The following is a 25,139-nucleotide window of genomic DNA, read 5'->3' as shown; positions in this document are numbered from 1 at the left end:
CCCCAAAAAATCCTGCTGGAATTCTACAGCCAGCAGCTGTGAAAGGCCATTTTATTTTTAAACCAGGCTTTCCTTCAGGTTACAGCTAATTGTGTGAAACCACTGCAGCTAGCACTGGTCTCACTATAAAAAACAGCTGTACATGACATTTCTTCCTGTATCTAAATAAGTGCCCCAAGAACTCATCAGCAAAAAAGCTGCCAGGTCTCATTTCCCTTAGATTGCTTTTTTTGCCCATTAGTAATGGTCTTTATTTGGTAGCAATTGAATATTACATAGAAAGTTTGTTTAAAAAAAAAATCGCGTGCAATTAAGTGAAAATATGAACTTATTTGGTCAGCTTAAGCACGGAACCGAAGCATTTTTCCTGCTTTCAAGATGTATACATCCATTCATTTAATCCCAAGAAGCCCACCACCCCTTTGTGCTTCCTGATTTCACTGTCAAACGCCCTAGCTCTAATTTTAAGATAATGCCGACTTATTCAGGATTCCCCACCAGAGGAAATGGTTTATCTGTATCTATCCTATCAAATCCTTTAATCATTTTAACTACTTCGATTAGATCTTCCTTCAGCCTTCTAAACTCAAATAACTACATGCAAAGTTTATGCAACATGTCCTCATGATATAACACTTTACGCCCTGACATCATTCTGGTGAATCTGCACAGTACCCCTTTTGAAGCCAGTATATCCCTCGAGGGTCGGTGCCCATAACTGAACACAGTACTTCAAATGGGGTCTGACCAAGGCTATGAACTGAAGCACCACTTCCTCACTTTAGAATTTCAATCCCAGCTTCATTAACAGGAGGGCAAAAGTCTGAATTTATATACTTTGTTTTTTTAAAACCAGTGCATTACAAAAACTTTATAAAGCAGTTTTGTTGTTGCTGTTTCTACCAGCTGGTTGCAAATTTGGCTGCTTCATAGCTTCAGACAAATCTAAGCCTAGCTGTTTAATTCCTAAATCTGACCACAGTAAGCCAGCACCACCCACCATTTGAGCTTAACCAAAAGCCGCAATCCTGCTGCAAAACCCTGCAAATCAGCTTGGTATTTTAATATGTTTTCATTGCTTAATGGTAAATTAAGAAATTATTATGCAGAAATTGTAGCCTTAAACAGAGACAAGATCCACCAAGGAACTTCAGAAGTTCAAATCAAGGAAATACTAAGGATGGCGAAAGTTAGTCACCTACCTCGAGCTCACGGAGGGCATTATCACACTCCTTCTGTCCAGGAGCTTGCTGTGTGCACATAGTAATCAGCTGATTGATGCTTTCAGTAACAGCCCTAGAAAAGGAGGGGAAAAAAAAACATACAAAACACAGATTCACTACTTAGCGTATAGAATTCATACTGCAGCCATACATTAAATTGCAAACCTTGCTGATATTTTCCAAATTAAACAGGTTATACGTTTTGCGGAATGAAGTATGAGCAGTCTAGGCTGGATTTTAAATTTCTGCTTGCATATCTTTTTGAATATTTTATGATAATTTTCTGTGCTTTGAAATGGATTTAACATTTCCAGTCTCTGCCATGGCTTGTTAACACCACAATCCCTCCCCCTCCTCAAGCATCCAGTTAACTTCAAATACAATATGAACAAACCAAGAACCCTTGATTTATGTATATGGCCTACTTATATTTAAAGTATATATTTAGAATAATTACCCTATAAATTCAGTAAATGGACATTACTTCAATTATAGAAATAAACCGAAGGCCATGGAAAATGGACATTACTTTTGTAAAGGACAAGACCAATGCTTGAGATGTCAATGTACATACACTGATATTTATTAATGACCTGGAGCTGCGTATACAGGACATAATTTCAAAGTTTGCAGATGACACGAAACTCAAATGTAGAACAGTGAAGAGGATAGTAAAAGACTTAAGGAGGACACTGACAGACTGGTGAAGTGGGCAGACACACAGCAGATGAAATTTAATGCAGAGAAATGTGAAGCGATTCATTTTGGTAGGAAGAAAGCAGAGGGGGAATATGAACTAAATGGTACCATTTTAAAGGGGGTACAGGAACAGAGATCTGGGGGTATACACACACAAGTCTTTGAAGGTAGCAGAAGTTGACAAGGTTGTTAAAAAAAACATATGGGATCCTTAGCTTTATTAAAAAAAGAGTAATAGAGTACAAATATGCTAAACCTTTATAAAACACCGGTTAGGCCTCAGTTGGAGTATTGTTTTTGATTCTGGGCACCACACTTTAGGAAGTATGTCAAGGTCTTAGAAAGGGTGAAGAGATATTTACTAGAATGGTGCCAGGAATGAGGGACTTCAGAGATTTAGATAGGTTAAGCGAATGGGCTAAGGTTTGGCAGATGGAATACAATGTCGGAAAATGTGAGGTCATCCACCTTGGGGAAAAAAAAAACAGTAAAAGGGAATATTATTTGAATGGGGAGAAATTACAACATGCTGCGGTGCAGAGGGACCTGGGGGTCCTTGTGCATGAATCCCAAAAAGTTAGTTTGCAGGTGCCGCAGGTAATCAGGAAGGCGAATGGAATGTTGGCCTTCATTGCGAGAGGGATGGAGTACAAAAGCAGGGAGGTCCTGCTGCAACTGTACAGGGTATTGGTGAGGCCGCACCTGGAGTACTGCGTGCAGTTTTGGTCACCTTACTTAAGGAAGGATATACTAGCTTTGGAGGGGGTACAGAGACGATTCACTAGGCTGATTCCGGAGATGAGGGGGTTACCTTATGATGATAGATTGAGTAGACTGGATCTTTATTCGTTGGAGTTCAGAAGGATGAGGGGTGATCTTATAGAAACATTTAAAATAATAAAAGGGAGAGACAAGAGGCAGAGAGATTGTTTCCACTGGTAGGGGAGACTAGAACTAGGGGGCACAGCCTCAAAATACGGGGGAACCAATTTAAAACCGAGTTGAGAAGGAATTTCTTCTCCCAGAGGGTTGTGAATCTGTGGAATTCTCTGCCCAAGGAAGCAGTTGAGGCTAGCTCATTGAATGTATTCAAATCACAGATAGATAGATTTTTAACCAATAAGGGAATTAAGGGTTATGGGGAGCGGGCAGGTAAGTGGAGCTGAGTCCACGGCCAGATCAGCCATGATCTCTTTGAATGGCGGTGTAGGCTCGAGGGGCTAGATGGCCTACTCCTGTTCCTAATTCTTCAGTTCTTATGTTATGGGACTGGAGAAGCTGGCGTTGTTCTCCTTACAGCAGAGAAGGTTAAGAGAAGCTTTGATGGAGGTGTTCAAAATCAAATGATTTTGAGAGTAAATAAGGAAAAACTGTTTTCAGTAGCAGAAGGTTTGGTAACCAGAGGACGCAGATTTAAGGAGATTGGCAAAAGAACCAGAGGCGACACAAGGGAACATTTTTTTTTAACAAAAGTGAGTTGTGATGAACTGGAATGCACTCTTGAAAGAGTGGTGGAAGCAGATTTAATATTAACTTTCAAAAGGGAATTGGATAAATACTTGAAGGAAAAAGAAATGCAGGGCTATGGGGAAAGAGCAGGGCTAACTGGATAGCTCTACCAAAGAGTCGGCACAGGCATGATAGGCTGAATGGCCTCTTTCTGTGCTGTATCATTCTATGATCTGGAGAGGGTGCAGAGGGGACTTACTAGAACGGTACCAGGGATGTGGGACTTCATGCATGAGGAGAGACTAGAGAAGCTGGGATTGTGCTCCTCAAAGCAGAGAAGGTTAAGGGGAGATGTTCAAAATCAAGAAGGATTTTGATAGAGCAAATAAGGAGAAATTGTTTCCAGTGACAGAAGGGTCAGTAACCAGAGGACACAGGATTTAAGGTAACTGTCAAAAGAACCAGAGCTGACATGAGGAAAAAGAATTACACTGCGAGTTAAGATGATCTGGAATGCACTGCCTGAAAAGGTGGTGGAAGCATAGTCAATAGTAACTTTAAAAAGGGAATTGAATATTTAATTGAAAAGGAAAAATGTGCAGGGCTATGGGGAAAGAGTGGAGGAAATGGGACTAATTGGATCGCTCTTTTATGATCGGCTGAATAACTTCCTTCTGTACTGTAAGATTCTATGAACAGTCTTCCAAATAGCATTTAAGTACTCACTCAGTGATGCACAGTTAACGTCATAAAATAATGGAAACTGTATTTTGTTGAATCTTAGTACAGAAGGGTCTCTAAAAGCACATTTCCTTTAGTTACTGTTCACTGTGGTGTTGTAATGTTCTTAAACACCTCGTCAGATGTCTTGAAAGGAAAAGATTTACAGGACTCTGGGAAAAGAGGTGAGTGGGACTAATTGGATAGTTTTTTCCAAAGGCACAATAGGCCGAATAGCCTCCTCCTGTACTGTATTACTGATTCTATATTGTGTCACAGGATCCGAGTGTTATAATACAATCTAGACAAGAACAAAATGTTCCATGTTATCTCATCTCTAACATCATCTTCCTGCCCAATTTGCTACCTCTTATATGGATCCTTATATGGATCAGTAAAGGGACCTTGTACATCAGCAACAACTTGCCTTTCTATAGTGCTTCTGTCCAGGGCAGAGGGCAAAGCACATACCAAGCAGAAATGAGAGGTGGGGGGAGCAGGGAAAGAGAGAAACAAAAGCACAAGGTCAAAGAAAAGGGTCTATGGTAAAGTATACGATGGAGGATCCAGAGGGCAGAGGCACAGCACTGAAAGAGAAGCTGGTTTTACTGGTGGAGAAGAAGAAACAAGGAATGAATAGTAAGGAGATGTTTGAGGAGCAGTGCATGTGTGAGGGTGTATGGCTGGAGGAGATCACTGAAGTAGGCGTGGATGAGACAAAGGAGGGATTTGATGCTAAGGAATAGATCCTGAAACAAATGTGTTGCAACCATGAGCCACTACAGCTTGGCAAGCATAGGGGTTGATGTGAGTGCAGGACTTAATACAGGTGGAAACATGTGGCGTGCTGTTCTGAATCAGTTGTCATTTGTGGAGGACAGGAGGCAAGTAAAGAGAATGTCAAAAACGTGCACCTGTAGGTGACAGAAGTGTGGATTCACAGTAGCAAAGTTCATTAGAAAGCAAATTCGTAATGAGATAATCAAGTTCACTTTGTAGGGATTAACTGATCCCAAATCAAAACTTTCGGGGGGGGTTCTTCAGGAGATGGGGAGAACATTGATAAGAAACAATGTTGCCCATGGAGGAAAAAAATTCTAATCTCTGAACTTACTTAGGGCTCGTTGCGCTCGCTTTATGCGAGATATTCAAAGAGTAGCAGATGTCAAAGGTCTGAGCTATGGTTTGGATAAGATGCAACGGTTGTGCCTCTTTAACCACAGCTAAGTAGAAACACTGCTGGCAATGTTTTGTTTTGTGACACATTAAAAAGCTGCTGAAATGAACAGCTGTTTTATTTTACTCTCATGGGAACAAGCTATTTCCTCTTTTCAAAACCAGTTTCCCTGAAAACAAACGACACTTGACAATCGCTGTTCAGCCTCCTCTGCATTTCCAGCAGATTCTGTTTTTATTCCAACTTTAGCATGATCTGCTTTGACAGTTCCATAGTCGTTTACACAAGGCTGTTAACGTGTAGGATTAGTGCAAATAACATGCCAAGTGAGGGCACTGGGTTGCAGAGATTTGTCCACTTAAGGAAACAAAACACAAAATATAAAATGCAATTACTCATTTTCACATTACCGTGCCGCTGCAGCAAGTTGATTCTTGATGTTGGGAGCTGTAGGATCAGCAGAGAGCGCTTTGGCTGCTAGTAGCAGTTTGCTGGATGCCATCGAAATGCTTTTCAGGTTCCCAATCACCCGAGCCTGATCTTCCTTATCCTGTGAAGGAACAAAGATTAACCAAAAGTAAAATTCCAAGTAAAGGCGTGTGCTGAGTTTTAAAATAAAACATTGAAGAAAACCTGAACAGATTCTAGATAGTTTACACAATTTTGCTTTCTTGCCAATTTTCTACCCTCTTCTCCTGAAAGCATTGTCCCTTGGTTAGGGTATGGTTCTATGCCACTGGTTGCCCTCCAGTAGTTTGCAAGTCGTTGGTGCTAGCATTCCACTGAGCACCTCATCTAAGCAGCCTTTCTTCACATGCGAGTCCACAGTGCACGTCAGTAGGTTACTTGACCATTTTCTTTTGGGGGGGGTCGTGGTAATTGCATTCGGGCTGGTTCTCGCTCTCATCCAACGTTCATCTGTGCAACCACGAATTTTAGCTGATTTTCCCTAGCATGGGTCTATACTGCTTCCTCTGCCAAGATTGACAAACTCATCGGACTAGAGCTTGAATCTGGGACTTTTCTGATCTGTATGGTTAAAGTCCATATTGATTATCAGCTTGACAACCTCTGAATATGGAAGGTGAAATACAGACTCATTTAATTTGAGTCATTAGGTAACAATTCCACAAATCCTCCAAATTTATACCAGGTTATATCCATGAAGGAAAGCCAGCAAAGACTGTGGAGAACAAACTGAAATTTGAAAGATTGTTTCCACGTTGGCAAACAAGAAACAAGGAGCATAAACTCAGCATTACTAAAATAAAAATGAAGGGGAATTAAATATTTTCACACAAGGGGCCATTCGAAAAGAGAGTACATTTTCACAAGTTAATATAGAGATCAACATCATTTAAAAAGTAATAGTTTAGAAAGTCTGCTAGACTATAAATTGTTTTATATTTTGTTCCATTGCCTATCAATTTCCTTACCTTTGACTGTCCAGCCATTTCAACACCAGCCTGTAAAAATTCATTGAAGTCTTTGCCAAATTTACCAGAAGCCTTGGCCAGATCGTGTGTGGTTCCACGAGATGCCTGCACCAACTCATTGGCAGATTGATTCAAACCAACTGCTGCCTCATTTAGATGGCCTTGAGCCTCTTGAAAATTCTTGGAACTTGGCGGGAACTAAAAATTGAGGAAGTATTTATTACATAATTCCCTCAACATGAAACATGCAAAAGCAAAAGTTTTCCAAATTGATGTTCCAAACACCAATTTGTGCTGAACGCAGATCAAAACATTTCATACATGGCATTACAATATAGAGTCACCTTTGACATGATATTTAACTTTATAGAAAAGTTTCCTAACTACTCATTTTCCCAGCCTCAACATTTCAAAAATCTATGATCTGTGCATAAGATGAGGTTCAATGCAACGAGAGCTGTAGACCCTATACCTTGAAATGAACTTCAAATGGTTGACCAATTTCAGAGAGATCTCAAGGTGTCATGCAAAAATTGTCTCAACATTTTACTGAACCAAGTTCATTACTTCTTGGGTTTCTATAATTGCCTCTTGTCTGAAACAGCCTTCTCTTGGGCAACCCTCCCCCCTCTCTAACATATAGATACATTTAAAGTGCTATCTAACTTTGTATTACTATCTTTATTTACAAGTTACCTCAATTACTTACTGAGTTTGCAAGTAGTCTTTTGCTGGCCTCTCCAACAGTTCTTAAAGCTGCATCGACATCTCTTTGGCCTGGCAAACAGTTCACACATCTGTTTAACGCATTTGATACAGCCTTTGCCACCTATGGGAAGAAAAGTGGATGTGATGCAGTTTATTTCATCATCAATTATTAACAATAATGTGAGATTGCATTCAAATATCTTGGTGTGAAGACTAATATGGTTTTGGAATAAATCTAGAATTCAGGCTAAAATCTAACAGCATTCCTGAAACTTTGAAAGCCAAGTTGAGGTCAGTTTCAACCACACACCATTTAAGGCCAAGATAGTAGGTAGATGATCTACTTCAGGGTGAGACTTGTGCCAAGTAGTGCACAGGAACAGTCTGGAATGACCCACCCTCTGGTCTTGCCTCAGTGTATAAAAACACCTCTGAGGAATCATATATGTAATCCATTCCATTACATTAAAACCAATGCACCATAAACTGTCTTCAAGTTCAAATGGAGGTTTCTGTTGATACCTTTGAGGGATCAAAGTTATAGTTGATCCCAGTCAAAATGTATTTGTCACAATTATAATCCAAGGAAAAATTCCAATGTAGTACTTCCATTTGGAATTTCTGATTGATAATTTAATGCATGATCCATGAAGAACCCCACTCTCTTCTTTTCCCTCCCCCATAGCACACCCATCGTATCCTGATGGAAATAGGAACTTACTTGACTCCCCATAGCTAGCTGCCACTAAGCCCCCATTTCCAATTCTCCACCCTAATTTCTTCTCTTGGGGTCCAGCATGATGCCCACTTGTGTTTCTCTGCTAAGAAGAAACAGCATGGCTGGCTGGGTGTTGAAAATTATGTGCTGATCATGCTGGTGGGGTGGGTGATAAGAACATTTCTATTCCAATATATATATATATATAAAATAATAAATATATATATATATAAAGCCAGACTTAACCCCTGTGGTCTGACTTTGGAAGTATTTCTTTATTATGCCAAAGATATAGAATAAATGGCACAATAGGTATGCTGCATAAAATACTGTCAACATACTGTTCAACATTAACTTTGGGGGAAAATGCTGACTTTTCCTCCGTCAGTTAATAAAGCCTTATAAAGGCTGTGCTCTAGGACAGCATTAAGACACATCCAATATATTGAAGTGCCTTACAAGATTTAAATCCTAAACCTATGTATACCAGAAGTGATTTTTGTTGCAGAAACGGTGCTCACTGATGTTGGTGATAGATTGGCTAATTGTTTCAAATCAAATTTAAGGAGCCGAAGCTGTGACAGTTGCGCACTTCTAAAGTCAAAACACTGCTGAACTACTGATCTGAAAAAAACAGATTAGCTGTGCCTTCTCTATACAAGGAATTTCACTCTGCTAAGCGTAAATATAGCCTTGTTCAAAATTCAACTGGACCTTAAATAATTCACATTTAAACAGACCGTTATTGTATCAGATATGGTCCTAGGTTGCAGCTGTAATTACCAACAAGCTTTTTAAAGGCAGACATTCTAAAGTGGAAGATACTGTTTAAAATGTATAATTTGATTAACATGTTTATTTATGGATTAAGGCAAAGAATGTCAGTATTGGAGAATGGACACAGTGACAACCACCGCTCTCCTCTTGACATAACAATTAGATCCAAATACACAATAAATCCATCTCTACTCTGCCTCAAGTATACATCTTAATTTCCACCTAGAAAAGCACTGGTGTGAATTCTTCTATTCCCTCCCACCACCCTGCAGAGTTTCTGCACTAATCTGGTTATACTAATGAAGGCACGGTATAAACGATTGAATACAGTCATGCCTAACCACACCTACCTGCGTCAGCCGTTGCTGATTTTCTGGATTACCTGGCTTTGCCATAGCTTTCCGGGACTCCTCAATTAGATTACTGGATTTATCCATAACATCACCCGCACACTCCAACATTGCTTTCTGTGTTTGGGGGTCATTAGTATTGGCTGCAACACCACGTGCAGCTGAGCTCAGGGCTTTCAAGGCTTGTGCGACTTCTCTGGAGGCCAATCCTGAAAAGCAGAGAGGGGGAGAAAGCATTTTTTTAAAAATTCCAATATTTATAATATTCATCCGAATTTGATGCTTGCAAATTATTCAGCCAGTTTCACAAGAAAGAACATTAATCTCTATCTCATTGCTCACTTCAAACAAGTAGACATTTATTTTCTCTTCTGTGAAGCTCCCGAAACATATTGGGACATACCTCTACAGCACCTGCTGCCATCTGACACTCACCCAAAAGGCCAGTCTTCATGAGTAAATCTAAACAATGAGTCTTAGCAGGCTAATAGATTGTGGGGGTATCGCAATCAAATAGAATTTTTGAAGAACTCAAATTCTGTAGCATTAGCCTAGAATAGATTACATAAGAGCATAAGAAATAGGAGCAGGAGTCGGCCATTTGGCTCCTTGAGCCTGCTCCGCCATTCAATAAGATCTTGGCAGATCTGATCTTGGCCTCAACTCCACTTCCCTGCCTGCTCCCCATAACCCTTGCCTCCCTGTTTCAGATCCAAATTTTATTGTTTATTATTCTGTTCAATGTATTGATGGGGGGGGGATAAAAACACAAAGACCAATAGTTAAAAGTGCTGAGTGAAATACTGAGCTCCCTGAACTCATTGTACGGTACAGCAGTACCACCTCACTTCTGCATTCACAAATAGTTAAGATGCCCCTCACTTGATTGACTTCACAAAGCAATCTGGCCACTTCCATTCAAGTACTTCTGAGTTACAGTAAAGACACAAAAAATGATTAAGAAAGGGAAGATAGACTATGAAAGTAAACTAGCATGAAATTTAAAAACAGATAGCAAGAGTTTCTATAGGTATATAAAAAGGAAAAGAGTGGCTAAAGTAAATGTCGGTCCCTTAGAGGACAAGACTGGGGAATTGTAGTACATGGGGTACATGGAGATGGCAGAAACTCTGAACAAATATTTTGCATCAGTCTTTACCGTAGAGGACACAAAATATCCCAGCAGTGGATAGTCAAGGTGCTGTGGGGGGTGGGGGGGGGGGGGAGGGAAAGGAACACAACACAATCAAAATCACTAAGGAGGTGGTACTCAGTAAGATAATGGGCCTAAATGTAGCCCACCCGTTTTTTCGGCGCACTCACGCGAGAGGCGCCGACTTCCTAACGACGGCAAAAAGTTGTCTCCGGATTCTAGCCGCTCTGTGGCCTCTCCCATGGCTTGGCAATTCAATTAGGGGGTGGAGCTAGGGCCCTGCGCTTAACACATAAGCACTGGAGGTTTCACACAGGCGCCGCAACTCCCCTCCTCTTCTGATAGAAGTAACTCAATTTGAGGTACAATTTCAGCCAGGGCTCATTATATTGCAACCACAGCAGAAATCCTAGCCAATTTAATTTTTCCTATTGCCAGGGATCCCGAGGTCCCTCTCCATAACTCCTAACACCCTGCAAACTGCTACCTTGGCAAATACTGCGTAAACCTACACAAACCAGAGATAAATGCGCCATGGCTTCTTCGGCAGCACATCCCAACCCGATTTCTACCACCTAGAAGGACAAGGGCAGCAGGCACATGGAAGCACCATCACCTGTAAGTTCCCCTCCAAGTTACACACCATTCTGACTTGGACATATATCGCCATTCCTTCATCGTCGCTGGGTCAAAATCTTGGAACTCCCTCCCTAACAGCACTGTAGAAATACCTGCACCACAAGGACTGCAGCGGTTCAATGCGGCAGCTCACCACCACCTTCTCAAAGGCAATTAGGGTTGGGCAATAAATGCTGGCCTTGCCAGTGACGCCCACATCCCGGAACAAATTAAAAAAAAATCTGAGGACATTCCTGATCCATGTGGCTCAAAAATACATGCTATGTGTTTATTCACCGAGCCACAGGTGCAGTTTGGCACCTTTTACTATCAACTGACAAATCATAACATTCAAACATCCCCTGATTTTACAACTAATATTTCAGTTAATCTCAGCTAATCTTGAGTTTCTTGTATTTCTATCGTGGGTTTCATGTGTCTTAGACTGAATACTAAAGTTTCCTGCAGCAGGATGAGACAGGAAAATGTCATTAAATTCAATTTCCTGTCAGACAAGTTTGGGCAGTTTTTTCCGGTTTATAAACAGCAAGCAACGCAATCTTGGGAGTTCCACGTATTGTTACAGCTGTGGTAATATGCTGACATCAGTAGCTGCCATCATTGCTGAAATTGGTTAGGTGGCTAAACATCTGTTCAACTAGAGGATGCACCAACTTCAAAAAGGTTATTTTTCTTGGAATCGTCAGTTAATAAAACGTGTCCATTTTTTTGCCACAAGCAAAAACAAGACTTGAGGAAAGGAAGTCAAAGAACAAAAATGTGACGTAATAAATGTATCCCCTGTAGAGGCTTACCCTCAGACTTCCTCTCACAGCTGGAAGGGCCGAGTAAGTAGGTAGCGCAGGATATCCCAGTCTGACAGAAATGTCAGTTTATGGATAACCATGTAGCAAGATTTTTTTTTTTAAAATAGCATTAAAATAAGAGATGGAAACACCCTGAACAAATGTCTCAGGGATGAGAAACTGACTAAAGTTAATGCATTTATTCCTTGGTATATTCCGAGCACCTGTGAAGACAACCTCAATAGTGTGAAGCAATGACATTAATAGAAACTATCGGTCCATTTTAGCCTCAAGTTACAACCGATATTTTTAAATATAGATTCTTTTAAACTACAACCACAGTAAGAAGCTACTGAAACTAGAATGCTGGATTCTAAGGCTGCAGGGAAGAGGGTGTGCTGTAAGGGAGGGAACAAAGAGTGCATCATAGCCATGCCTAATTCTGCCTTCTTCCAATGTTCATAGGTATGTGCACTTGCAGGAGAGGGAGGGAGGGAGGGAGGGAGAGAGGGAGAGAGGGAGAATGAGAGCGAGATGGGCTTGCCAGGTATTAACACAAGATGGCATGATTGAAGCCAACAAAAATTTTGGTTACCAAGTTTAAAACCTTTTGTCACGTATGGAGCTATAAAATATCAGCCACAAAAGTTGACTAATTTATACTCATCCTGTACAATTTTAAAATGTTTAGAAATCCACGTACCACATTGGTACTGCAAAACAGTACATCACTGAACGTTCAATTGCTGCATTTATTCTTATCACTTGCACACTCCAGAGCACATTCTGTGACTAAATGTTGGTCACACCAGCATATGGCACTGAATACAATTTTTAAACAAAGAATCAGGCTGGAAAATCTAGAAATGGCAAAAATTGTCTACAAGTTTCCAAACTTCATGCCATTAATGGTGAGGAAAAATAAATACAATTCTAACAGATTTCCTCTGGTGTTCCGCATAGCTGATTCAGAGGTTAGTGTTCCAAAAGGAATGTGCAGTCTTAGAAATACGAGAGGGATGTGCATCTCACATGAAATATTTTGGAAAGAAGTTTATAAGAGTTCTGCTCAAGTGACATGAAGGTATGTGTGTTTTTTCTCCCACTTTTATTGTGCTCAAGTTAAGGGAAATGGATCTTTCCTATTTTTGACACATTTTTTGAGTTATTGAGAGCATCAATAACTCGCTGGTCAGATATAAACCAGATAGCCGCAGGTGTTTCTACTCTGCTCAACACCAACCTCGCCAGGACAGCCCCTTACTGCATTTGTGACATTTTTTCCATTTCCAATACCAGCTATCCTGTGGCCTCAAGTGAAACTGCCAATTGCTGCCAGAATTGGGGACAGCTTTGAGCTATAAGCTCATGCCCAATTGAGACTTCACAAAGTACCTGTGCAGCTAGCAGAGAGACTTTTATCCATCAGTCTGAGTTGAATCTGAACCAAGATCACAGAAGTGGCAGGATAGTGTCCAATCCATGGCACCAACCAATTATTTTTTTTTTTTTATAAATGGTTCCAGGAAATGAATTAGTATTTTACTTGCTCGCTCCCCAACTCCTGTCTGAGGCTGAACCAGACTCTTCACAACCCTGGTGTCATATTTCACCCCGAAATGAGCTTTCGACCACATATCCACAGTATAACTAAGACGGCCTATTTCCACCTCCATAACATCACCCGTCTCCGCCCTTGTCTCAGCTCTTCCTCTGATGAAGCCCTCATCCATGCCTTTTGTTACCTCTAGACTTGACTATTCCAACGCATTCCTGGCTGACCTCCCACATTCTACTAGATGTAAACTTGGTGATCCAAAACTCGGCTGCCCATGTCCTAAATTACACAAAGTCCCACTCATCCATCACCCTTGTGCTCGCTGACTTACATGGGCTTTCAATTAAGCACTGCCTTGATTTCAAAATTCTCATCCTTATTTTCAAATCCCTCCATGGCCTTGCTCCTCCCTTTCTCTAATCTCCTCCAGCCCTACAACCTTCACCCCCCCCCCACCCTCGGCCTGCCCAAGAGATGTCTGCAATCCTCAAATTCTGCCCTCCTGAGCATCCGATTGTAATCACTCAACCATTGGTGGACGAGCCTTCTGTTGCCTAGGCCCCAAGCTCTGGAACTCCGTCTAAACCTCTCTTTTCTCCTTCAAGACGCTCCTTAAAACATACCTCTGACCAAGTTTTTGGTCATCTGTGCTAATTTCTACTCATGCGGCACGGTGTCAAATTTTTATCGCATAATACTCCTGTGAAGCGCCTTGGGATGTTTCACATTAAAGGCGCAATATAAATACAAGTTGTTGTTCCTTCATCTTTGCTGGTTCAAAGTCCTGGACCTCCCTCCCCAACAGCACTGTTGGAGTACCTGCACCACACAGACTGCAGCGGTTCAAGGCAGTGGCACACCACCATCTTCTCAAGGACAATTAGGGATGGGCAATAAATGCTGGCCTTGCCAGCGCCACCCACACTCCATAAACAAATTAAATAAAAACAGGGCAACACCAAGGCAAAAGTAGCAAGGCAATAACCAGCTGCTTAAAAAAAACCAGATCTCCTTTGGTGGTGCTCACAGCCTCACCAGAGAGCTGTGGAGGCTGGGTCATTGAATATATTTAAGGTGGAGATAGACAAATCTTTGAATGATAAGGGATTAAGGGGTTAAGGGGAGTGGGTAGGGAAGTGGAGCCGAGCCCATGATCAGATCAGCCATGATCTTATTAAATGGCGGACCCCCCTCACACCTCCCCTTTTTTTTGCCTTTCATTTCTCTTCTCATCAGTGGAAGGTGCAAGTGTCAATCGGTGAGAGGTATGGTTGGTGGTAGGGAGAAGGATCTGACCAGGGCTGTAAGTCACTTCATGGCATGCTTATTTGAAGGTGCAGCTGGTGAATGAAGGGTGGTGTAAGGATCTAAAGGCCACATTTTCAAGTGATCGATGCAGAGCACTTTGGGAAGATGAACCCTGGTACGGCCCAGGGTGAGGGATCAGGGATGTCCTTGGGGCTACTGATGGCAGCTGGTAAATGGAGTGGGGTGGGGCGGAGGTCCCATTTTCATGTGGGGGGAGGATGAGACATGAGAAATTTACACCTCACCAGTTTAAATGGAATACTCAGGCACAGAGCATGCTCAAAATAAGTTAGTGCTGCACTGTTTTATAAGAATAGGAGCAATATTAAATATCATGCACAATATATTATTCTACTACTTGAATTAAGCTAGTGGTTAATACCACAAAGTCTAATTGCCGTTATTTCAACAGCGGATTTGATAATTCAGTCTTATTGCTATTCAGGGTGCAGGTCAGGACCTTAGCTTTATTTTGTCTTTTTTTTTTTATCATCAAGACAATTAATTTGATAATTGAAAAGGATGTAGACAGACTCTGGTATTTTCTGTTCCACTTCTCAAGTATGAACAGGCTAAAACAAATTATATTCAAAAAATTGTATTGAAAATCATAAAAAATGACATGCATCTTTATGCTCAAATGCTTGCTAAACCTTAAGAACATAAGAATTAGGAACAGGAGTAGGCCCTCTAGCCTGCTCCGCCATTCAACAAGATCATGGCTGATCTGGCCGTGGACTCAGCTCCACTTACCCACCCTCTCCCCATAACCCTTAATTCCCTTATTGGTTAAAAATCTATCTATCTGTGATTTGAATACATTCAATGAGCTAGCCTCAACTGTTTCCTTGGGCAGTGAATTCCACAGATTCACAACCTTCTGGGAGAAGAAATTCCTTCTCAACTCTGTTTTAAATTGGCTCCCCCATATTTTGAGGCTGTGCCCCCTAGTTCTAGTCTCCCCGACCAGTGGAAACAACCTCTCTGCCTCTATCTTGTCTATCTCTTTCATTATTTTAAAATGTTTCTATAAGATCACCCCTCATCCTTCTGAACTCCAACGAGTAAAAACCCAATCTACTCAATCTATCATCATAAGGTAACCCCCTCATCTCCGGAATCAGCCTAGTGAATCTTCTCTGTACCCCCTCCAAAGCTAGTATATCCTTCCTTAAGTAAGGTGACCAAAACTGCACGCAGTACTCCAGGTGCGGCCTCACCAATACCCTATACAGTTGCAGCAGGACCTCCCTACTTTTGTAAACCATGCTTCAGAAATTAGCAAAGATCACGGAACATGTTATTTTGGGCAAAAATAAGGTAGTCTGCGGAATAGCTCAACAGACAGGAAAAAAAATTGGGTATGGTTAAAATCAAAAATGGAATGATGAAAAGAGCCTGTTCAAAGATGGTAACTTGAATGGCACACTATACATTCTTAATTACAAGCTCAATGTTGATCTTGAACACTTATTTTATTGCTTGAATTATGTCAGCATTTTCTCTGCATATTCCATCTCACCTATAATGATCCAACATACCAGTGTAATTTTCATTTCCTTGTGTGACTGCACTCAGTAGCTTAGCTACAGAAGCGCCCACCATCTTGGTGCTGCTTCCCAAGTCCTGTGAACACTTTTCCAGCTGCCAATAAAGCACAGAAAATTATTTTTTCATCCATGGTTACAGCTGTGTTAACAGGAACAAGATATCATCTGGTCCACAGGTTTCTTTGCAATATCAAGTGAACCTAAACATGCATTATGTTAAGACTAAATGCAATATTCTAAACACTGGTTTCTCTCTTTTAAAAAAAAACTGTCAATGTATTTTTGATTTTAGTCAATATATATCATTCATGTTTCATTTTTTTTCTGCCTTTGTAAAGTGCCTAAAGTTCACATCTGCTGAATTGTAATCTACCATCATGTCAAAAAACACTCGGGTTGTTTCTAGCATTCAGGGTGATGTTCACTCAACAATGTCCCAACATTGTTCTTTTAACCCTATCTATAGAAGAGCACCTCTATAGACATGCTCCATTCCTTAGTCACTGTTGTAGCTTCTCAGTTAGACTGCCAAATAACAAACCATTTGTGCTCGTGTACTCGTATCCAATTATAAACTGATGTTAAACTGCCCAAATTAAAATAACAGAAATTTTACAACTAGTATTGGGGTGGGAAAGAAGTGTTCTAAATCACCACATCCCCCAGTCACAAGGCATTTACCTCTTTAAAGGCAAATCAAATTGAACATTTGAAATCAGGTAACATTTATAACAGCTAAGATGGATTTTCTTCATGTGGATTGTTTCTTTAAACTTAAGGTTTAAGGCAACTTAGATAAATTATAACAAGGTTGTCATTATAAAGATTGAAATACTTGGCTTATTTTTTTGATTGTTGTAATAGCAGTAATAAGCTGCTTCCTCTGTACTTTTATAATTACTAATGTAGAACCCTGGCACAAATCTTCCAGAAATCACTGAATTCTGGAGAGATGCCTGTAGAATGGCAAATATTACTCCTCTTTTTAAAGTGATAACAAAAGTGACTAAGGAAACTACAGACCAACGAGTTTGAGGTCCATTGTGGATAAAGTTATGGAAACCCTTATTAACGACATGGTCATGCAGCATCTGGACAGAAATAAAATCGTAAAAGGGTTTATATAGGGGAAATCTTGTCAATTGAATCTATTCGTTTTCTTTGGTGGTGCGACAATTGAAATTTGATAGGGATAAGGTAGTGGATGCAGCATATTGGGATTTCAGTAAAGCTTTCATTACACGTCGAACAGAGGCGGGAGGGCCCCAAAGCGAACAGAGGCGGGAGGGCCCCAAAGCGAACAGAGGCGGGAGGGCCCCAAAGCGAACAGAGGCGGGAGGGCCCCAAAGCGAACAGAGGCGGGAGGGCCCCAAAGCGAACAGAGGCGGGAGGGCCCCAAAGCGAACAGAGGCGGGAGGGCCCCAAAGCGAACAGAGGCGGGAGGGCCCCAAAGCGAACAGAGGCGGGAGGGCCCCAAAGCGAACAGAGGCGGGAGGGCCCCAAAGCGAACAGAGGCGGGAGGGCCCCAAAGCGAACAGAGGCGGGAGGGCCCCAAAGCGAACAGAGGCGGGAGGGCCCCAAAGCGAACAGAGGCGGGAGGGCCCCAAAGCGAACAGAGGCGGGAGGGCCCCAAAGCGAACAGAGGCGGGAGGGCCCCAAAGCGAACAGAGGCGGGAGGGCCCCAAAGCGAACAGAGGCGGGAGGGCCCCAAAGCGAACAGAGGCGGGAGGGCCCCAAAGCGAACAGAGGCGGGAGGGCCCCAAAGCGAACAGAGGCGGGAGGGCCCCAAAGCGGAAAAGGTTATAGAAGGACTTAAACATGCTTGGGAATTAGACGGATAAATGGCAAATGAAATTCCATGTAGTGAAATGCAAAGTGCTTCACACGGGGAGAAGACGTTCAGGAGGATTAGTTAAATGGAATGAAAATAATGTGCATGGGAAATGAAAAAGATCTCAGGATCCTGATGGACAACAAATTGAACCTATTGCAACAATGCTCAGTAGCAGTAAGTTGCGATATAATATCCTACCACTTTATAAATTACTGGTGCGACCGCACTTTGTACAGTTCTGGGCACCACAGTGCAAAAGGGATATTGCAACGATCGAGAGAATACAGAGGAGAGGAATTAAAATAATTGACGAGATCATAGATTCATAAAAATTTACAGCACGGAAGGAGGCCATTTTGGCCCATTGTGTCAGCGCGGGCCGACAAAGAACTATCCAGCCTAATCCCACTTTCCAGCTCTTGGGCCGTGGCCTTGCAGACTAGATTATGAGGAGCAAATATGTAGGCTGGGTGCGTTCTTATTGCAGAAGAGAATGTTGAGGGATGATGCAGTGTTTTTAAAACCTCCAAAATGGCTAACTAATGTAGATCATAACAAGCAGTTTTAACGAGCCCAGAAAAGTAGAACTAGAGGTCATGGCCTGCACTTGAATGGGGTCTAAATTCAAAACTAACTTGCAAAGACATTATTATTGTAAGTGATGAATCCATGGTATAGGCTCCTTAGAGAGGTGGTGGAAACAAGAAGTATTGATTCATTCAAATGCAAATTAGTAGATTTTCTCTCAGAAGATGACATTTTGTAATACAGGATACGAGTAATCGGAGATGTGAAATATGGGAAGTGTAGTGTGTTTTGAACCTATGGCAGGATTTCCCTCATGTCGAAGTCTGTTGTAGGCTAATTGATAGATATTGATTGCCATGACTTGTCATCAACTCCATTATTGCTGACCACACTTGATCAGCTCCACTGGGCAGGCCACATAGTTTGCATGCCAGATACGAGACTCCCAAAGCAAACGCTCTACTCGGAACTCCTTCATGGCAAACGAGCCAAAGGTGGGCAGCGGAAGCGTTACAAGGACACCCTCAAAGCCTCCCTGATAAAGTGCGATATCCCCACTGACACCTGGAAGTCCCTGGCCAAAGACCACCCTAAGTGGAGAAAGTGCATCCGGGAGGGCGCTGAGCACCTCGAGTCACATCGTCGAGAGCATGCAGAAAACAAGCGGAAGGAGCGTGCGGCAAACCTGTCCCACCCACCCCCTCCCTCAACGACTATCTGTCCCACCTGTGACAGAGTCTCTGGCTCTCGTATTGGACTGTTCAGCCACCAAAGAACTCACTGCAGGAGTGGAAGCAAGTCTTCCTCGATTCCGAGGGACTGCCTATGATGATGATGATATTGCTGTAACATATGACTACTAGGATGGTAGAAGGCGGACTAGATAGATCTTGGTCTTTTATCACCTAGCAATTCCCATCTCCCAAAGTAAGATGTATGCCTGGTGAGTTAAGAGTTGGTCACATTTCTAATAAAACACTTATTTTAAATATTTTTGTTTGGGGACTCGTAGCCATGTCAATGAAAGTAAACTAGCACGAAATATAAAAACAGATAGCAAGAGTTTCTATCGGTATATAAAAAGGAAAAGAGTGGCTAAAGTAAATGTTGGTCCCTTAGAGGATGAGACCGGGGAATTAGTAATGGGGAACATGGAGATGGCAGAAACTCTGAACAAATATTTTGTATCAGTCTTTATGGTAGAGGACACTAACAATATTCCAACAGTGGATAGTCAAGGGGCTATGTGGGGTGGGGGGGAGGAACTTAACACAATCACAATCACTAAGGAGGTGGTACTCAATAAGATAAGGGGACTAAAGGCAGATAAATCTCCTGGACCTGATGACTTGCATCCTAGGGTCTTAAGAGAAGCACGGGTTGTGGATGCATTGGTTGTAATTTACCAAAATTCCCTGGATTCTGGGGAGGTCCCAGCAGATTGGAAAACTGAAAATGTAACGCCCCTATTTAAAAAAGGAGGTGGGCAAAAACCAGGAAACTATAGACCAGTTAGCCGAACACATCTGTGGTTGGGAAAATGTGAGAGTCCATTATTAAAGAAGCAGTAGCAGGACATTTGGAAAAGCAAAATTCAGTCAGGCAGAGTCAGCATGGATTTATGAAGGGGAAGTCATGTTTGACAAATTTGCTGGAATTCTTTGAGGATGTAACGAACAGGGTGGATAAAGGGGAACCAGTGGATGTGATGTATTTGGACTTCCAGAAGGCATTTAACAAGGTGCCACATAAAAGGTTACTGCACAAGATAAAAGTTTACGGGGTTGGGGGCAATATATTAGTTAGCCAATCCTCTATCCATGCTAACAGAAAACAGAGAATTGGGATAAATGGTTCATTCTCTGATTGGCAACCAGTAACTAGTGGGGTGCCACAGGGATCAGTGCTGGAGCTCCAACTATGTACAATCTATATTAATGACTTGGAAGAAGGGACTGAGTGTAACATAGCCAAGTTTGCTGATGATACAAAGATGGGAGGAAAAGCAATGTGTGAGGAGGACACAAAAAATCTGCAAAAGGACAGATAGGCTAAGTGAGTGGGCAAAAATTTGGCAGATGGAGTACAATGTTGGAAAGTGTGAGGTCAAGCACTTTGGCAGAAAAAAATCAAAGAGGAAGTTATTATTTCAATGGAGGCAGATTGCAAAGTGTTGCAGTACAAGGGACCTGGGAGTACATGCATGAAACACAAAAGGATAGTATGCAGGTACAGCAAGTGATCAGGAAGGCCAATGGAATCTTGGCCTTTATTGCAAAGGGGATGGAGTATAAAAGCAGGGAAGTCTTGCTACAGTTATATAAGGTATTGGTGAGGCCACACCTGGAATACTGCGTGCAGTTTTGTTTTTTATATTTATGAAAGGATATACTTGCTTTGGAGGCAGTTGAGAGAAGGTTCACTAGGTTGATTCCGGGGATGAGGGGGTTGACTTATGAGGAAAGGTTGAGTAGGTTGGGCCTCTACTCATTGGAATTCAGAAGAATGAGAGGTGATCTTATCGAAACGTATAAGATTATGAGGGGGCTTGACAAGGTGGATGCAGAGAGGATGCTTCCACTGATAGGGGAGACTAGAACTAGAGGGCATGATCTTAGAATAAGGGGTTGCCCATTTAAAACTGAGATGAGGAGAAATTTCTTCTTTGAGGATTGTAAATCTGTGGAATTCGCTGCCTCAGAGAGCTGTGGAAGCTGGGACACTGAATAAATTTAAGACAGAGTTTCTTAAACAATAAGGGGTTATGGGGAGCGGGCAGGGAAGTGGAGCGGAGTCCATGATCAGATCAGCCATGATCTTATTGAATGGCGGAGCAGGCTCGAGCGGACGTATAGCCTACTCATGCTCCTATTTCTTATGTACTTAAATGTTAATTAATGCAAGCTGCTTCCTCAGGTTGTCAAGAATATACACTTGAGTCTGGCACGCAAAAGTCCATTTCAAAGGCGTATGTTTACTGCTGATAATGGGCCCAATTTTCCCCAACCTTTTTTTCGGCAACATACCTTAAATGCAGCGACTTTGTGCGCTGGAAACGGCGCCGAAAAAAAGTGGCCCCATCCTGCCCGCTCTGCTGAGTGTCCCATGTCCTAGTGCGGCGTACATAGTGCAGTGGTGGGGGGGGGAAAACGGAGCAACAGCCCAGCGCAGAAAACACTGCCGGCAGCTGTCCACATGCGCAGTGGCGTCTACACACATGCTCCTCGCCCTCCCAGTATGTCCTGCTGGCTGTGAGTAGGACCTAATGCTCGCAACCCCTATCCCTGGCTGAAGGGATGCCCCGATGTTCGCCGCACCCTATCCCTGGCCGAAAGGATGCCCCGATTTTCGCCTGGTGAATGAGGAATATCCTGCAGTATTTATTCAGGGTCGCTAAGAGTTGTCAGAAACTGAATGCAAAAGTTGGAAATTTGGTATGTGGGAATTCGGTGCAGAGGGGAAGGATGTTCTGTTTTTTGGCTTCAATACTTGTAGTGGTTCATGTTACAAAGTTAAATATTTCATATAATCTACCTATAACTTAAACTAGATCAAGTAATGAGTTAAAAAAAACTATCAGCCAAGTTGATTAAATAGATGTTGAAAGGTTGTTTCCCCTGACTGAGATTATCCACTTTGGACCCAAGAAAGATAGATCAGAATAAATGGTGTGAAGCTCGGAACTGTGGTGCTTTAAATGTACTAACCTACGTCGATTTCTTCACTGCCCACAATGTTTTTCAGAGCTGGCCACATACACTGACCTAAGTCAATTTGGAGTAAGTTTTAGCTGGCCAAAGTGGCATAAATGGCCAAAACTGGCTGGGAACTCCCCCTTCTAAAAAAAAAAACTCAACTAAAAAAGAATTGTACCTAACTGAGTTACCCTAGAGCAAATTTATTGAGGAAAATGGCGTTTTTTTTCAAACTTACGCCAGAAAAACCAACTTGCTCAAAAAAAATTGGAGCAAGTCATGGCTAAAATTCCTAAATGAAGGAATGTTTCAGTTCTTCAATGAGGAAATAGCCCAGTTCTTCCAAAGTATTTGAAACATGGTAATTTGTTCCTAGGAATAGGATAAACCATGAATTCCAAACATCTTTGTGTGTCCTTTAAAGTACATGTTTGATTGACAATGAGACCAGTTTGACAGATAAATGTGAGGTTATCCACTTTGGTGGCAAAAACATGAATGGTGACAGATTTGGAAAAGGGGAGGTGCAACAAGACCTGGATGTCATGGTACATCAGTCATTGAAAGTTGGCATGCAGGTACAACAGGCTGTGAAGGCAGCAAATGGCATGTTGGCCTTCATAGCGAGAGAATTTGAGTATAGGAGCAGGGAGGTCTTACTGCAGTTATACAGGGCCTTGGTGAGGCCACACCTTGAATATTGTGTACAGTTTTGGTCTCCTAATCTGAGAAAGTACATCCTTGCTATTGAGGGAGTGCAGCGAAGGTTCACCAGACTGATTCCTAGGATGATAGGACTGACATATGAAGACAGACTGAATCGACTAGGCTTATATTCACTGGAACCTAGTTGAAAGGGGATCTCATAGAAACACACAAAATTCTGACAGGATTGGACAGGTTAGATGCAGGAAGAATGTCCCCGATGTTGGGGAAGTCCAGAACCAGGGGTCACAGTCTTAAGGATGAGGGTAAGCCATTTAGGACCGAGATGAGGAGAAACTTCTTCACTCAAGAGAATTGTGAACCTGTGGAATTCTCTACCACAGAAAGTTGTTGAGGCTAGTTCGTTAGATATATTCAAAAGGGAGTTAGAGGTGGCCCTTACAGCTAAAGGGATCAAGGGGTATGGAGTGAAAGCAGGAATGAGGTACTGAAATTACATGATCAGTCATGATCATATTGAATGGTGGTGCAGGCGCAAAGGGCCGAATGGCCTACTCCTGCACCTATTTTCTATGTTTCTGAAGCCAGAGAGCGATGGACAGATAAAAGACGGAGTTAGCAGTGAAGCTCTATGATCTTGCTTCAGATCTAGTTTTACATCAAGTATTAGTATAAGTGGCCTGCCTGTTATTTTCTATACTTCAAATAGTTAAGTCTGTAGATTGCTTTCAATTTGCTGTTTGTCATTGCTATAGTTTACTTATATTAATAAATCTATTTGGTAGTTTACTGCTTAGGCCGTGGTCCAACAGAGCATTTATAAAATATTGCTCTCCACAGTCAAGATTAGAGAGAGCAAGTGATATATCCAGTAAGTGAAATATAGCTCACTACAACTCTCTAGATATCGGACAGGTAAAGACGCATTCCAGTTCATAAGGAGTGAATGCTCACTTAGAGTGGTCTTTGATGCTGAGCTCAAGGAAACTATCTGGCATATCAGCCTCAAAAATACAATAGTCCCTTTTGATGGTGTGAAACACTCCTGCCTTTGTACCACCATGATAACTTGTCCTTGTTAATATGAATTGAATCAGTGGAGTCTGATCAGAATAATAGAGGTACAGTTATAACTATTTTGATTGTTTACTACAAATATGTTATATTAAAATTTATTTTCATCGATTAAACATAGAACCCATAAGCAGAGTGTCTCATTACCGTTTCTCCAGGCAGCGGTCTGAGCTTCCCTTCTGCTGCAATTGCTTTTGCTTCCTGCAAATCTTTCTCCAGTGTTCTGATCTGGTTCAGGGCAGAATCTATTTCCAATGGACCACAGGCATCTTGTGCCTATATGAAGAATACTTGTCTTTAGCAAATTACTTGTAACTTTATCAGTTTATAGTATATCAAGCCAACGGTTACTGTTGTGTATCTGTAAAGCATGCACTCCCATGTTCCGCCACCAGGGAGCGCATCCCCTGAAGTCCCAAGGGATCCCAGCATCCCTTGGGAGCACTATATATAAGCTGGCCCCCAAGGCCTGTTCCTCACTCTGGAGTATCTTAATAAAGACTGAGGTCACTGTTACTTTAACCTCCCTGTGTGCAGTCTCATTTGTGTTAGGAACACAAGTTACATATCTCTCATTTATTTTAAAGTATAATTACAAGAAATCTTCCAAACTATATTAAAATTAACACTTCTGTCCATTTGATTTCATAAAAAAAACAACACTTTATTGATCTAAATCTTCTGGAATAGGACAACCTTGTTAACATTTCATTGACATTTAATATTTACTGGAGGTACCTGAAAGCTAAGGAGGGAAGTTTGTATGACTATTGAAATATTTTGATCAAAATGACACAAAAGGAGCACAGAAAATTGGAGGGAGGAAAAATTACATATGCTTTTGTTAGATTATTCAGTTTATCCTTCACTTACTTCCTATTTATTCCATGCTCATTTGTCCAAAAAATATATACATCATATACATACACACATACAGGAACTAAGTACCCATTTTCCTTTGCCATGGATTTTTATTTGACACCTGGTCCCTGTACTGATCGTGGAAGCTGAACAGAAATATCTTAAATATACTGTTAACCTGATGCTGCCCATCCTTCTGTTAATCATATAAAGTCAACACCTACAACGGTC

General features: G+C 41.7%; 1 protein-coding gene across 5 annotated transcripts in view; it reads right to left on the bottom strand.

The window, feature by feature from the left end:
• The window catches only part of LOC139239574 (talin-1), a 313,415-nt gene that overhangs the window by 76,729 nt on the left and 211,547 nt on the right, over positions 1-25,139 (bottom strand). For all 5 annotated transcript variants that reach the window (XM_070868357.1, XM_070868376.1, XM_070868368.1 and 2 more), the window contains 7 exons: positions 24,195-24,323; positions 16,242-16,344; positions 9,258-9,466; positions 7,414-7,533; positions 6,705-6,902; positions 5,679-5,818; positions 1,203-1,296 (listed from right to left, as the gene is read on the bottom strand). In XM_070868357.1, the coding sequence (XP_070724458.1) occupies positions 1,203-1,296; positions 5,679-5,818; positions 6,705-6,902; positions 7,414-7,533; positions 9,258-9,466; positions 16,242-16,344; positions 24,195-24,323 (993 nt within the window). The remainder of the gene's footprint in view (positions 1-1,202; positions 1,297-5,678; positions 5,819-6,704; positions 6,903-7,413; positions 7,534-9,257; positions 9,467-16,241; positions 16,345-24,194; positions 24,324-25,139) is intronic.

This window comes from Pristiophorus japonicus, chromosome 2 (genome assembly GCF_044704955.1).
Source record: "Pristiophorus japonicus isolate sPriJap1 chromosome 2, sPriJap1.hap1, whole genome shotgun sequence".
In the NCBI taxonomy this organism is placed as follows: Eukaryota; Metazoa; Chordata; class Chondrichthyes; family Pristiophoridae; genus Pristiophorus; species Pristiophorus japonicus.
This window is presented reverse-complemented; position numbering and strand designations above follow the sequence as displayed.